Source organism: Meles meles, chromosome 4 (genome assembly GCF_922984935.1).
Source record: "Meles meles chromosome 4, mMelMel3.1 paternal haplotype, whole genome shotgun sequence".
NCBI lineage: Eukaryota > Metazoa > Chordata > Mammalia > Carnivora > Mustelidae > Meles > Meles meles.
In genome coordinates this window covers 55,904,039-55,920,619 of record NC_060069.1, presented here as the reverse complement: position 1 = coordinate 55,920,619, position 16,581 = coordinate 55,904,039, and the positions used below count along the sequence as shown (strand labels likewise).

Sequence of the window (16,581 nt, the reverse complement as noted above, 5' to 3'; positions counted from 1 at the left end):
AATAAAAGGAAGCTATTAGGGGTGCCTAGGTGGTTCAGTTCGTTAAGCAACTGCCTTCAAATCAGGTCATGATCCTGGGGTTGCAAGATTGAGTCCACATCAGGCTCGCTGCTCCGCAGGGTGTATGCTTCTCCCTCTGTCCTCTCCCATCTCATGCTCTCTCTCTCAAATAAATAAAATCTTTTTTTTTAAAGAAAGATATTAGAGGCTTTAGTACTGTTAAATATTGATCAAAGCAAGCTCAATTAAAATCCCAGAAGACTTTCTGTAGAAAGTCTCAAGCTAACTCTGAAAGCTATATGGACATGCAAAATAGGTAGAATAGGCAAAACAATTTTGAAAATGAATAAAGTTTCAAGACTTACAAACTACAGTAGTTAAGAGTTTGGTAACAGCAAAGGACAGCCAAATTGATCAATGGAATAGAATAGAAAGTCCTGAAATAGACTCACACAAATATGGCTAAGTGATTTTTTTAACTCTTTATTTTAAAGTAATTATAGTGGTTATAGTAATTTTGAAATAATTACATAAGTACAGATCCATAGGAAGTTGCAAAGATAGTACAGAGAGGTCCCATGTACCCTTCACCCAATCCCTGCCCTCTATGGTTGCATCTTACATAATTATAGTACAAAATCAAAGGCAGGAACTTGATATTGATGTAATGTGTATGTTTAGCTCTACATCATTTTCACATCTGTACATTTGTGTAACCACCAGAACAATCAAGATGCAGAACTAACTGATTAATCACTATAAAAGTCTCCCTTGTGTTGTCTTTTTTTTTTTTTTAAGAGTTTTCTATTTATCTGAGAGAGGGAAGGAGAGAGAGAGAGAGACAGCATGAGAAGGGGGAGAGACAGAAAGAGAGGGAGAAGCAGACTCCCTGCCAAGCTGGGAGCCTTATGTACGGCTTGATCCCAGGACCTGGATATCACGACCTGAGCTGAAGGCAGATGCCCAACTATCTGAGCCACCCAGGCACCCCACCCTTGTGCTATCCTTTATAAGCACACCTCACCCCCTAGTCATCCCTGAACCCTGGCAAACACGAACCTAACTTTTGACAGAGGTGCAAAAAGTCATTTCCATGGAGAAATAATTCTATTTTCAATGAACAGTGCTAAAACAACTAGACAGCCATATGCCAAAAAAGGAACCTTAATTTTTATCTCATACAAAAATGAACTCAAAATGCATCAGAGATCTAAATCTAAGACATAAAACTTGGAGAAGAAAACATAAAGGAAAACTAAGGAGAAAATCTTTGAGTTAGGAGAGTTCTGAGATACAACACCAAAAACATAAAACATAGAACTGATAAACTGGACTTCATCCAAATAAAAAGCACTTGCTCTTCAAAAGACATAGGAGGGTAAAAGGACAACCCACAGACCAGGAGAAAATATTTGCAAATCACATATCTGACAATGGATCCATATCTACTCTCAAAACTTAACAGTAAAAAAACATATAATTAAAAATGAGCAAAGAGGACTTCTGAAAAAAAATGGTGAAGGCCACACAGAAAGAGGTAGGAGGGGCAGAGAGGCCGTTGGGAGCCAAACTCCCAGGAAACTCAACCACAAACAGTAGTGACACCACAAGCATGAAGAAGGGTGAGGAGCAGACCCCATACCAGGCACCTGGGGCACAGGGAACCTGCAGTGGGAAGATAAGTCCTATAACATCTGGCTTTGAAAACCAGTGGGGATTAACTTTGTGACTTTTTACAATCAGTAGGACTTAACTCCAGGCACTTTAAAAATCAGCAGGCTTAGCTCTGGGAAAGACAGAGGGTGAAAGGAAACTGAATTCCAGTCCTTAAAGAGCCAACACAAAAAACAACCTAGCCAAGGTACAGTACAGAAGTAGCAATCTGAAAGCACTAAGAGTATATGGAAAGAAGACTGACTTACTAATCTCAGAACCTGCACTGGAGGGGCAGGAATCTTTAGGTGACTTCTCCTAAAACAAAGTCCTAGCAAGTGACATCACCCCCCCCAACCCACCCCAGCCTAGAGAGCCAGACACCTGTGGAAACCAGTTCAAACACTCTCCCATAGCTTGCTAAGACCACAGACCCCACTCCTGCATTCTCCTGAAGAGCCACCTCATCCACCCCACCCCACTCCACAGGGGTCCCTCCAAAATGGCTCCTGCCAAGACACATCCTGCAAGCAACCCCCAGCAGGGACCAGTGCTACTCAAAAGTAACTCCTGCCCTGGGGAGAGAGGAGGATTAACTACACACATCAGTGTAACTATAGTCCCAGCAGGTGGGACTGGAGACATCTGGTCTAACTGCCAGCCCCACATACCAATAAGGCTTTCAGGGGGCAGAATAAGAGAGCACCCTGCAGTTTGGTACCACTGCAGCCCTAGTAGATGAGCTGAGGGCAGGCATCTAATCTGACTGCTGCCATAACCCAACTACAAGCCCACAGTGGCCCCAGACCAGCCCTTTAACATCACAGGGAATAAACTGTCATGTGCAACCACAATAGGCAAAGTCGGCCATTGCAGCCAACTGGATTGAAGGCAAATGAGGCTCAGCCACAACAGTGGAACACACACAAGCCACAAAAGAGATACCCCTAAAACATCTGGTCCAGGTAAATGGGGGCGTTGTGGTACAGAGCACTACAAGACCTCTTCTTCATAAGGCTACTACCTTCAAGAGCAGGAGACAAAGCTGACTTTCCTAACACATAGAAACAGACACAGAGGGGCACCTGGGTGGCTCGGTGGGTTAAAGTCCCTGCCTTTGGCTCAGGTCGTGATCTTGGGGTCCTGGGATCGAGTCCTGCGTCAGGCTCTCTGCTCATCAGGGAGCCTGCTTCCCTTTCTCTCTCTCTCTCTGCCTGCCTCTCTGCCTACTTGTAATCTCTGTCAAATAAATAAAATCTTTAAGAAAAAAAAAAAAAGAAAGAAAGAAACAGACACAGAGTTAGACAAAATAAGAAGATAGGAGTGTGTCCTGAATGAAAGAAAAGGACAAAAACCATATTAAAAAAGTTAAATGGGGGGGGGGTGCTTAGGTCCAGTTAAGTATCCAACTCTTGATTTCAGCTCGTTCATGATCTCAGGGTCCTGGGATCAAGCCCCACATCAGGCTTCATGGTCAGTGGGGAGTCTGTCTGAGGATTCTTTCCCTCTCATTCTCCCTCCACCCCTACCCTGCTCACATGCATGTGTACAAGTTTTCTCTTTCTATCTCTAAGATAAATAAATAAATCTTAAAGAAAATAGTTAAATGAAAGAGGTAACTAATATGCCTAATAAAGAACTCAAAGTAACGGTCAAAAAGATACTTGCTGGACTTGAGAAAAGAGTGGAGGATCTCACTAAGACCTTCAACAAAGAGGTAGAAAATATTAAAAAGAATCAATCAGAGATGAAAAAGTCAATAACTGAAATTAAAAATACACTAGAGGGTATCAATGGCAAATCAGAGAAGACAGAACAGATCAGTGATTTGAAATATGGAGTAATAAAAAGCAACCAAGCTCTCTGCTCTGGGTAGCCAGATCCAAGGAGGGATGGTGAGAAGCAAACAAGTTAAATGGCAAAAGGAAAAAGAATAATAAAAGCTGAGAATGGATTATGGAAACTCAGTGACATCATCAAGCATAATAATATTAGCATTATAGGGATGCCAGAAAGAGAAAAGAGAGAAAAGGAGATAGAAATTTTATTTGAAGAGATAATAGCTAAAAACTCCCCAAATCTGAGGAAGGGAATAGAAATCCAGATCTAAGAGGCACAGGGAGCCCCCCAACAAAATCAAACCAAGGACGTCCACGCCAAGACACACAGTAATTAAAATGAAAAAACAATAATAGAGAAAGGAATGAGAAAGGAAAACAGTAACATAAAAGGGAAACTCCAGAAGGCTATAAGCTGGTTTTTCAGCAGAAACTATGCAGGTCAGAAGAGAGTGGAATGATCTACACAAAGTGCTGAAAGAAAAAAAAACAACAACAAACAAACCAAAAAAAACCCATAAACTAGAATACTCTATCCAGCAAGATTACCATTCAGAATAGAAGGAAAGATAAAGAATTTCCCAGACAAACAAAAGTTAAAAGGAATTCACCACCAACTTTACAAGAAACACTGAAAGGAATTCTTTGAGTCAAAAAAAAAAAAAAAAAAGGCTATAATAGGAGTAAGACAATTATGAAATGAAAAAAAATTTCACAAGTAAATGCAAACACAATAAAAGTAGTAGATGAGGGGCATCTGGCTGGCTCAACTGGAAGAGCATGCAGCTCTAGTCTCGGAGTCATGGGTTTGAGCCCAATGTTGGGTGTAGAGATTACTTAAATAAACCTTTTTAAAAAGTAGTAGATGGGGGCGCCTGGGTGGCTCAGTGGGTTAAAGCCTCTGCCTTCGGCTCAGGTCATGATCCCAGGGTCCTGGGATCGAGCCCCACATCGGGCTCTCTGCTCTGCGGGGAGCCTGCTTCCTCCTCTCTCTCTCTCTGCCTACTTGTGATCTCTGTCTGTCAAATAAATAAATAAATTCTTAAAAAAAAAAAAAAAAAAAAAGTAGTAGATGAATCACTCACAAAACCATTAGGTAGGTTAAAGCACAAAAGCAGTAAAATAAATTATATATACAGAAATCAGTAGAGGGATTCACAGAATAACAGAATGTTAAGTATGACGTCATATACAAAAAACATGGAGGGTGGAGAAGTAAAAATTTAGTGCTTTTAGAATGGGTTCAAACTCAAATAATGAAAAACTTAATATAGACTGCTCTATGCATCACATGTTACATATGGACCTAATGGTAACCACACAAACACATACACACAAAAGCTTGTAATAGCCACACAAAAAATAAAGAAAAAGGAATCCAAGCGAATCAATAAAGAAAGTCATCAAACCACAAGGGAAGACAGCAAGAAAAGAAGAAAGGAGCAGAAAAGAACAACAAAACAACCGTAAAACATAACAAAATGGCAGTGAGTATGTATTTATTTTTTTTTCTTTTTTTTTTTTAAGATTTTATTTATTTATTTGACAGAGAGAGATCACAAGTAGGCGGAGAGGCAGGCAGAGAGAGAGAGAGAGAGAGAGAGAGAAGCAGGCTCCCTGCTGAGCAGAGAGCCCGATGTGGGACTCGATCCCAGGACCCTGAGATCATGACCTGAGCCGAAGGCAGCGGCTTAACCCACTGAGCCACCCAGGTGCCCCGAGTATGTATTTATCAATAATTACTTTGAATATACTTTGAATCAAAAGACATAGGGTGACTGAATGGATAAAAGAGCAAAACCCATCTATATGCTGCCTACAGGAGATTCATTCCAGACCTAAAAATATATGCAGATAATGGAAAATGGAAGAACATTTACCATGAAATGAAAAGAAAATGAGGATACCAATATTTATATCATACAAAATCAACTTTAAGGCAGACTATAACTTAAGAAAAAGAAGGACTCTACAAAATGATAAAACAAGAGGATACAACAATTGTAAATATTTATGCACCCAACATGGGAGCACCTAAATATATGAAGTAACTATAAACAGAATGAAGGTAGAAATCAATAGTAATACAATAATAGTAGAGATATTAACACCCCCCTTACATTAATGGATAGGTCATCCAGACAGAAAAAGGACAAAGAAACAGTGGCTTTGAATGACACACTGGATCTAACAGATACATTCAGAATGTTCCACCCTAAAACAGCAGAATACATTCTTTTCAAATGCATATAGAACACTCTCCAGAATAGATCACATGTTAGCCACAAAACAAGTCTCAATAAATTCAAAAAGGCAGAAATCATATCATGCATCTTTTCTGACCATAATAATATGAAACTAGAAATCAACCACAAGAAAAAATTTGGAAAGAACACAAATAGATGCAGCCTAAATAACATGCTACTAAACAATGAATGGGTCAACCAAGAAACCAAAGAAGAAATTAAAAGAATACACATGGAGACAAATGAAAATGAAAATACAACAGTCCAGATTTTTGGGGTGAAGTACAAGCTGTTCCAAAAGAGAAGATTATAACGATTCAGGCCTACCTCAAGAAGCAAGAAAAGTCTTGGGTCACCTGGGTGGCTCAGTCATTAAGCGTCTGCCTTTGGCTCAGGTCATGATCCTAGGGTCCTGGGATTGAGTCCAACATCTGGCTCCCTGCTCAGCAGGAAACCTGCCTCTCCCACACCCCCTGCTTGTATTCCCTCTCTTGCTATCTGTTTGTTTGTCTGTCTGTCTGTCTCTCTCTCTCTCTCTCTGTCAAATAAATAAATAAATAAATAAACTCTTTTCAAAAATTTTTTTAAAAGCCAGAAAATTCTCAAACAAATCTACGTTATACTAAAGGAGCTAGAAAAAGAACAAACAAAGCCAGAGACAGTAAAAGAAAGGAAATAATGACCAGAGTGAAAGAAATGAAATGGAGACAGCTTTGTAGTAAGGCTTGAAGTTTGGATTTGTGATGCCATCAGCTTTGGTTTTCTTTTTCAACATTCCTTTGGCTAGTCATCGTCTTTTTCTGGTTCCACATTTTCTGTGAAAAATGTTGATGGCATTTGATAGGGATTGCCCTGAATGTGTAGATTGCTCTGGGTAGCATAGAAATTTTAACAATATCTGTTCTTTCAATCCATGAGCATGAAATGTTTTTCCATTTCTTTGTGTCTTCCTCAACTTCCTTCGTAAGTGTTCTATAGTTTTCAATTTCCCTTACCTCTTTGGTTAGGTTTATTCCTAAGTATCATATGGTTTTTGGTGTAATTGTAAATACAATAGATTCCTTAATTTCTCTTTCTGCCATTGATTTCTATGCATTGATTTTATATCCTGTCACTTTTTTGAATTCCTGTATGAGATCTAGCAATTTGGGGGTGGAGTCTTTGGGTTTTCCACATAAAGTATCATGTCAATCTGAAAAGACTGAGTTTGACTTCTTCTTTGCCAATTTGGGTGCCTTTTATTTCTTTTTGTTGTCTGATAGCTGAAGCTAGGACCTCTAGTACTGTGTCCAAGCTATATTACAAAGTTGTAATCATCAAGACAGTGTGGTACTGACACAAAAACAGACATGTAGATCAAAGGAACAGAATAGAGAACCCAGAAATGGACCCTCAACTCTATGGTCATCTAATCTTTGATAAAGCAGGAAAGAATACCCAGTGGGAAAATACAGTCTCTCCAATAAATGGTGTTGGGAAAATTGGACAGCCATATGCAGAAGAATGAAACTGAACCACTTTCTTATACCATATACAAAAACCTTGATGGGACTGGAGGAGATCATGCTGAGTGAAATAAGTCAAGAAGAGAAAGTCAATTATCATATGGTTTCAATTACTTGTGGAACATAAGAAATAACATGGAGGACATTAGGAGAAGGAAAGGAAAAGTAAAGGGGGGAAAATCGGAGGGGAAGAGGAATCATGAGAGACTATGGACTCCAGAGAAACAATCTGAGGGTTTTAGAGAGGAGGGGAGGTGGTGGGATGGGTGAGCCTGCTGGTGGGTATTAAGGAGGACATGTATTGCATGGAGCACTGGGTGTTATATATAAACAGTGAATCTTAGAACACATCAAAAACTAATGATGTACTATATGGTGACTAACATAAGACAATAAAATAAACAAATGAATAAATAAAACTTAAAACAGATGAAAGACCTAAATGTGAAACAGGAATCCATCAAATTCCTAGAGGAGAACACAGGCAGAAATCTCTTTGACCTTGGCTGTAGCAACTTCTTACTAGACAGGTTACAGGAGGCAAGGGAAACAAAGGCAAAAGTGAACTATTGGGACTTTATCAAGATAAAAACCTTCTGAACAATGAGAGAAACACTCAACAAAACTAAAAGGCACCCTAAGGAATGGAAGAAGATATTTTCAAATGGCATATCAGATAAAGGGTTAGTATTCAAAAATCTATAAAGAGCTTATCAACTCAACATCCAAAAACACAAATAATCCAGTCAAGAAATGGGCAGAAGACATGAACAGACACTTTTTCAAAGAAGACATCCAGGTGGCTAACAGACACATGAGATGATGCTCAGCACCACTCATCATCAAGGAAATACAAATCAAAACCACAACGAGATACCACCACACACCTGTGAGAATGGCTAAAATTAACAACACAAGAAACAGGCGTTGGCAAGGATATAGACAAGGAGAACCCTCTTGTACCATTGGTGGAGCCAGTGTGGAGTTTCCTCAGAAAATTAAAAATAGAACTACCCTACAACCCAGCAATTGCACTACTAGATATCTGCCCAAAGGACACAAAAATACAGATTTGAAGGGCTACATGCACCCCGATGTTTATAGCAGCATTATCAACAATAGCCAAACTATGGAGAGAGTCCAAATGTCCATTGACTGATGAATGAATAAAAGATGTGGTTTCCATATACAATAGAATATTATTCAACTGAATAATGAATGAATGAAATCTTGCCTTTTGCAATGACATGGATGGAGCTAGAGTGTATTATGCTAAGTGAAATAAGCCAGTCAGAGAAAGACAAATATCATATGATCTCACTCATGTGTGGAATTTAAGAAAGAAAACAGATGAACATGTGGGAAGGGGGGCAGAAGAAAGGGAGAGAGGGAAATAAACCATAAGAAACTCTTAACAAAAGAACAAACAGGGTTGATGGAGGGAGGGAGGTGGGGGGATGGGACAGGATGGGTGAAGGATGGGTGAAGGGTATCATTTTTGTGATGAGCCCTGGCTATTTTATGTAAGTGATGGATCACTGAATTCTACTCTAGAAACCAATATTGCACTGTATGTTAACTAAGTAACATTTAAATTTAAAAAAATTAAAGATTAAAGGAAAATAAAAACAAAGTAAAGAAGACAAACCAACAGCTTGGACTGTCATTTAAAAGGCTAAATGTATTTTGAAGTCTAGTTCCATCAAGTCTGTTAACATTACACTGAACTCTGGTGCATCAGAACAGTGAGAATGTGATCATCTTCCACAGGTGAAACGGCAGTTGACAAGGTAAATGTTTAGCATTTAAAAATGCCCTACTAAATAAGCCTTTAGTTTGGGTGACAGAGAGCTTTTTAAAAAGTTGATTTTCAGTTTAAAATTGAAAATATGATGGACAAGGTACCAACATACATTACCACATACAGAAGTAACTAAAAACATGGTATCAACACAAAGTAGATGGTCCTTCTCTCTTTAGTATATAGATGCACCACATGAAAAGCAAGGCATAAATCACATATGTATCTGTATACATATTATCTCTTGGAGAGGTGTGTTTTATACACAACCAGAGAAATATGTATTTAACATTTGGTCAAATGCTTAGTGCTAACTCCAAACCTTTTTGAGTGACACGAAACAATTTTCTTTATCTCTGAAGGGGAACAAGCTTATGAGGATTACAAAAAGTTCATTCATTTCTTGTAAGTCATCCCTTCCCCAGTGCTGTTACTCAGTTCAGGAAAACAGAATAAGAAACTCATGGCTCACATTTTCTCTTAAACACTCAAGTTATTTTGAAATAAGTATTTAAAACAGAATAGGAAATATGTTTTGTGTCTGGTTAACACCCAAAATATAGGGAAGAAGTGTTTTAGGAAATTTGAGTATTAATATAAAATGAAACCAAAAGAGGGAAAATAAGAGTGGGAAAAGAAACAGAAAAATCCCTTATCTGAGATATAGTCAGTTTTCATTGAGATGGATTAAATATTTTCTCAGAGCAATTTCAATTAAAGTGAGGTTTTTCATTTTGAACAGTTAATATGTGTATGTGATAATACATTCAAACAGAAGGAGTTAAGCTAAATTGAAAATAGTCTTCGTCTCACCCCTACCCCCAGACCTCCAGTTCTACATCCAAGAGGCAACCACTTCAACCAGTTTTTTGAGCCTTCCCAAGGTGTGCTATTACATGCAATCATATAACAAGCCACTTCTATTTTATTCAAATGGGAATATATTATCCATATTATTTTCCATTTGCTTTTATCCCCACTTAAAAATACATCCTAGAAGACCTAAAAAAGTTTTTTTAATGACCTATTATGTAACTTTCTTTTTACTGAAAGTATCTTGCTTTCATGATGGATGTTTTCTGGGTTTTGCCAGATTTTTTAATATTAAAGATTAAATTACTTTTTTACATGCAACTAGTGTAAAGTTTCCCACACAAGGGATCACTGATGATGACCTAAAATTTAAAGGGCCAGTGTGAACTCTATGATTTTTAGGTTAAATAAATATATTTAGAGAGAAAGAGACATACATATATGTCTAATGATGATAGACAAATAAGGGAGAAGGGAAAACTCTAGTTTACAGTAGAGTACCAACTTCTGATTAGTATATGTTCAGAGAGTATTATAGTTGGGAAATCATTATTTTGCAATCAGTTTAATAAAGGTCATTCCAGGTAAGAATTACCAATAGGTATTAAATATAGAGAGGAATCTTTTGAGGAGCAGGGTATTTGTGTGATCTTAAAATGTTTCTCCAAAGATTCTGTATTAGTTGTAATGGAAACGTTCGAGAAACTGGACAACACCTTAACCAAGGAACCAAAATTAACGTTATCAATTGGAGGGGGCAGATGAACACTGTGTTTTCCACATGTGATACCCTAAGAAGGACATGACATCACTTAAGCAGTATTCTAACTAGGAATGCATTATCTGAATCAAATCCTGAGAAATCATCACATGACCCCCAAATAAGGTAAGTTTTGTTTTTAAAGGACTGTATTCTTCAAAAATGCTAATGTCATAGAAGACAAAGAAAGACTGTGGAGGGGCGCCTGGGTGGCTCAGTGGGTTAAAGCCTCTGCCTTGGGCTCAGGTCATGCATGATCCCAGGGTCCTGGGATCGAGCCCCGCATCGGGCTCTCTGCTCAGCAGGGAGCCTGCTTCCTCCTCTCTCTCCCTCTGTGCCTGCCTTTCTGCCTACTTGAGATCTCTGTCTGTTAAATGAATAAATAAAAAAAATCTTTAAAAAAAAAAAAGAAAGACTGTGGAAATATTTCAAATTAAAGGAAACTAAAGAGACATGACAACTATGTATACTGTTTGATCCTAAACTAGATCCTATATACACAAATACACGTATACATATTCCATATATGTATAATATATATATCTTTATATTTAAACCTATCTATATATACGATGAATAGAGAAATATATATATTTATATATGTATAATATTAGAGAAAGAGAGGTTATCTATCTATAGGAGGAGCAAATAATAAGCAAATAATAAAGCAAATGGGATAAAATGTTAACAATAGGTGAATGAATCTGGGTAAAGAGCATAGAATGTTCTTTGTATTAATCTTATTCTTGAAATTTTTCTTAGGTTTTTCCCAACTAAACAAAAAATGAAACAAAAATATATATTAGAAACTTTTCTATCACTATCGATTAATCTTACCTATTTTTTTCCTTTTTTATGTTCTTTTTCAATTGAGATGTAATTTACATCAATCAAATGCACAGATTTTAAGGTGATAGTTCATTTAGTTCTGACAATTGTATACACACATGTAACACCATCCAATCAAGATACACATTTCCCTTATACCTACTTCCAATCAATCTCCACTCCACCTCACCCCTAACAGCAGCCATCATTGTGATTTTCTAGGTTAGTTTTGTCTCTTCTTAAATGTTACATAAGAAGAATCATAGAACATCCACTCTTTAGTGGTTAATTTCCTTCTTTCCGGAGAATATTATGGAGAGTATCCATGTTGTTAAAATAATCAATATTTCACTCTTTTTTATTGCTTGTTCTTTCATTAGGAGACTATGCCACAATTTCTTTATCCATTATGTTGGTGGACATTTGTGTTTGTAAGGGTCTTTTTGTGGACACGAGTTTTCATTTCTTTCGGTTGGGTCATTGGTTAGGTGTATGATAACTGCCACCTGTTTTTCCTGTGGTTGTATAATGCCTTATCACTTTTGCTGGCTACAAAGTATTTAGTTGATTGTGCAGACCAATATTTATTTTTTTATTTATGGTATTTCTAATCATTGATTCTTACAAATGATTTGGTAATTAATATCATTATATATGCAGACTTAAGCGCATGTGTGAGAATATCTGTAGAATAACTTTTATAGGAAGGTCAATGAGTGTAAATCCTTTAATTTTTGAAAATCCACGAATTAGTCCTTCATATCAGTCATTATCAACTTCATTTCAGTCAGCAAAGTATGAAAGTGCCTGTTTCCCCCCACATCTCTGCCAAAGTTATCAGTAAAATATTTACTTTTGTCATTTTAATTTATTTTTGTTCTATGAGTATATCACATATTGGTTTTACTTTTACTCTACAGTTGCTTATATTTATTTTAGATCCTTATTTTCTTTTACCCATACTATTAAAATAACTCTCCCTCTTTCAATCACTTCTACAGTCTTGGACACTACCTTCAGATTACATAACTGAAATACCACTTTACCCAAGTTATTCCCCAACTGAAAAACCTTCACTGGATCCCCACTGCCTATGAATAAAATCTAGAACTCTTATTTTTACAACGAAAACCTATTCCATGTTTTCTACTTTTTTTCTTCCAAACAATTGTCCTATACATAGTCCAACAAGAATGGGGCCTCCCCGTGGACCTCACATAATGTATGTCCTTCCTGCCTCCATGTCCTTACACATGCTGTTCACTCTATACAGAATGCCTCTCCTCTCTCTGCCTATAGAATCCTACCTCCCTTAGAAACTCAGCTCAAATGCCATCTTCTCCACAGGCCCTGACCAAATGCAGACAAGATGAAAAGTCACGCTTACCGGAACTTTCATTTTAAATTCTTCTCGATAATATTTAATGCCAATGTCAGTGAATGTCCTCTGGATAAAGCGAGATGGGCGAAGGATGAATATGAGCTGCAAGTTTCCTGGAAATGCTACCTGAAAGGATCATGGAAAGTTTCAGGGCAAATGTCACATCCATTGGTCTCCTCTTGCCCGAGATCACAGACAGGAAAGTTTAAGGAGACAACACAGATGCCAAAGAATTAGAGTATATATCACAGGATTTCAGAGCTGAAAGACATATTGTTTGAAAAAACCAAACCTCTCCTTAAAAATCAAAACAAATCAAAGAACAAAAAAAAATTTCTGATTATAAAAGTATTTCATACTTCTTACAGAAAAAAATTGGAAATAAAAGTATATATTAGAAAAAGAAAACTACCAAAACTACCCATGATCTCATAGCCATTTTTAATATTCCAATCTAATTATTTACAGACTATTTTCTCAGCTGAAATATCTTTATCATGGTTAAATTCACACTGTAGAAATATTTTGTAACGTGCTTTTCCCCCTTAACGTTATACCATGAGTTTTATTTCTATTATTTAAAAATTCTTTGGAAATATTATCTTTCATGGGTGCACAATTTACTTAACCAATCCCTTATTGCTAATGATTAGACTTTTTCATACTTTTATATATCTTAATCCACATTTTGGAACACTTTCTTTGGGTAGTTTCCCAAAAGATTTACTGAGTCAAAGACTTAGTATTTTAATGATTCCTGATGCATGTTATTGCCAAGTTGCTTTCAGGAAGCATTGCCTTCATCTGGAGGCAAGTTCCTGAGAAATGAGATAACTCAGATTCATATAACAACTTAATGGCACAACAGGGACTCCAAGTCTCCCACTGCTCATGGCTTTCTCTCCTTCTAGTGATTCCCAAAAAGCAACCTCCTAAAGTGCTTGTTAAAAAGTAATCTGGTCTTCATCGGGCTCTCTGCTCAGCAGGGAGCCTGCTTCCTCCTCTCTCTCTCTGCCTGCCTCTCTGCCTATTTGTAATCTCTGTCTGTCAAATAAATAAATAAAATCTTTAAAAAAATATTAAAAAGTAATCTGGTCTTTAGCTTAGAATATTCTGATTCACTAGAACAGGGATAAAGATCACATATCTATTTTTGACAAGCACCTGAAGAGATTCTGATTGGAAGCCAGGTTTTGGGATCCCTGTGCTACTGTGTTTTTTACTCACTGTGCCCTGTGTTTTTTACTCACAAAGTGATAATGTAATTCTTGAACAAATTAGGTTCAAGTATTAGATTATTCAAGTATTGTCAATGGATCCTGGAAAACCAGAACTCTCTTGAGGCCAGTCCTCTAAAATATTCATGGGCACTGTCAAGTGTCTAAATCCTCAGGCCATCAACCACCATTGTATTTTTCCCCAAAACTAAAATTTTCTCAAAAATTTTAGCCAAACTAAACCAAAGGAACAAAACAATCCATACACAAAGGGAAGGGAGTCTTCCTTTCCCCCGATGTTTGAAATGCAAGCTCCTAAACAGAAGCAGCTTGCATTTTGTTACATCATGGTAGGACAAATAGGCTGAGACACTATTTGTATTTCTGGTTGAGGCTCTAGGTCTGAGACTCCATATATGTGCATGTTTATATGTGTGACTACCTTTGTAAGTAGGCATGAATGAGGCTTCTAAAGTCCATCTCCCATCCCAGCCTCCACACACACATCACCCTACCATATCCCATCCTCTTCAGCTTTCTCAACTCTCCTAGGAAGCCTGTGCTTTGGTGGAAATGCTGGCATAGCTGCCCTGAGGTGTCTCTCCCTGCATATGTGGTTGAGTTCCCTATCCCCACAGAGAGAAAGGATACATCTACTTGCTGAAAGGCAACAAACAGGGATCAAAATCAGACTAAATAGATGGAAAAGGAAATTCATCCAAGGTTGTACAATCTCATACCAAAAGCAAGCACATATTATATTTTGTCTGTTTTTTCCAGTATCTTTCAGAATGTGGAAAACTAATTTGAATACCAAAATGAAGACTGGCTTACATTGGGTGAATCCCACCGCCCCCCCCCCCCAACCAAAGAAACTCTAAGACAAGGATTTGGGTGTAGAGTTTAATGAGGAAGTGATCCCAGGAAACACAGAGGAGTTGGGGAGAGTGATAACAAGAAAGCCAGTGTAACAAGGCGGGACACTGCTGGGGGCAAGAACGGCTGGGGCTCTCTGAGATACTGTGTGGTACATATGTCAGAACTGTCCCACTGAGTGGTGTGGAGGCTGGGGCATTTATCCATCAACTCCCATAACACGGTCGTTTGTCACTCCTGGGTCATTAACTTCCCAGCACTCCCTATCCGCTCCCCCACCCCTGGCTCAGTGACCAGAGAGGTCAATAAGGTAGATTCAGGGAGATTTTGATGGGCTCAGGAATTGTCTGCCATGACAGGCAGGTGGCAGAGGGGACATGGATGTGACACAACAGCCTCTGCTACAAAGACCTTCCCAAAATTTAGCATAAAACAATTGTCTTTTCCCTGTGACTTTGATAGGAAATAGCTGAACAGACAATTTAAATTACTACTTATAATAACAGCACAAAAATGAATATTTACAGCTATTCGTGTCAATGATGCTTTTATGGAGCTCCACTTGTCCCTTCGCCGGTCGATAACAATGACGAATCCGATGCTGGCAGCCTCCACACTGCAAAAAAGGATGGTCGGTATCAGAGACCAGGTGAGACACATGGGTTCTGGGCAGCTCCCTTACCAGGATATTCTACAGCCTCTGGTACCCTGGGCTCATGCGTAAACACGCCATGTGGCACAAGGGAAAACCTGATCTGACTTCCCTGACAAAAGAATCAACTTCCTCTCCTCATCTCAGCCTGGCAGCCTTAACAAAACAGAAATATTTGGTGTCTCAAACCCTCTCAAGGATCTGTTTATGGCTGGCAAGTGTCCAAAACACCCAAGGAGCACATGTGCTCAGACTTAAGAGGAAAAGGCACATGTCAGGTAGGCATCATATGTGTCAGTATATGCAAAGGAACGCAAGATTGAGCTCTGCCATCCTTCCACTCCCAAAACTGACATTCATGGAGCTATCAATATGCTTCCATAGGAGTGAATTCTAGAGGTGTTCAGAAATACCACATGTTTATGGGAATTACAACCCCTTTTCAATGCCCAACTATGAACAGCCAGCAAATTATATGCACAAGAAGATATTATTTTCATCAAGAATGAAAGGAAGCTGTTTTACTCCCTTCCAAGTCCCCGCGAAAATTTTTTAAACTAATGTCCCCAAAATGAAAACATTTTTCTTCTTTCTCTCTTTGGGAGGAACTATGATATACGGGAAAGAGCAAAGGCTTTGGATTCTAGTGGCTCAGATCCTAGAGCTGCCACTTAATAGCACTGTGACCTGGGGAAGTCATCCACCCTCTCTAAAACTCAGTTTCCTCACCCATAAAATGAAAACAATACCACCAAAAATGAAGTCCTTAAAAGCACAAATTCTGAAGCCAGATTGCCAAACATTAATTCCACCATTTATATAGTGTGTATGGGGACAGGAGGTGGAATTACTTAACCTCTATAGTTTCTAAGAGTCCCCATTTGTTAAGTAGGAACAAAAATAGTACCTATCTATATGGTTGAGGTGATGATTAAATGAGTATGAATAAGAAATACATAAGAGGCTCAAACAATGCCTGGCACTGAGTACATATACACTGTGTATATACTA

At 38.1% G+C, this 16,581-nt stretch overlaps 1 protein-coding gene across 2 annotated transcripts in view; it reads right to left on the bottom strand.

Moving 5' to 3' along the window:
- Positions 1-16,581, bottom strand: part of MCF2L2 (MCF.2 cell line derived transforming sequence-like 2) — a 253,852-nt gene that overhangs the window by 153,817 nt on the left and 83,454 nt on the right. For both annotated transcript variants that reach the window (XM_046003459.1, XM_046003460.1), the window contains exons 4-5: positions 15,444-15,534; positions 12,832-12,951 (exon numbers count right to left, since the gene is read on the bottom strand). In XM_046003459.1, the coding sequence (XP_045859415.1) occupies positions 12,832-12,951; positions 15,444-15,534 (211 nt within the window). The remainder of the gene's footprint in view (positions 1-12,831; positions 12,952-15,443; positions 15,535-16,581) is intronic.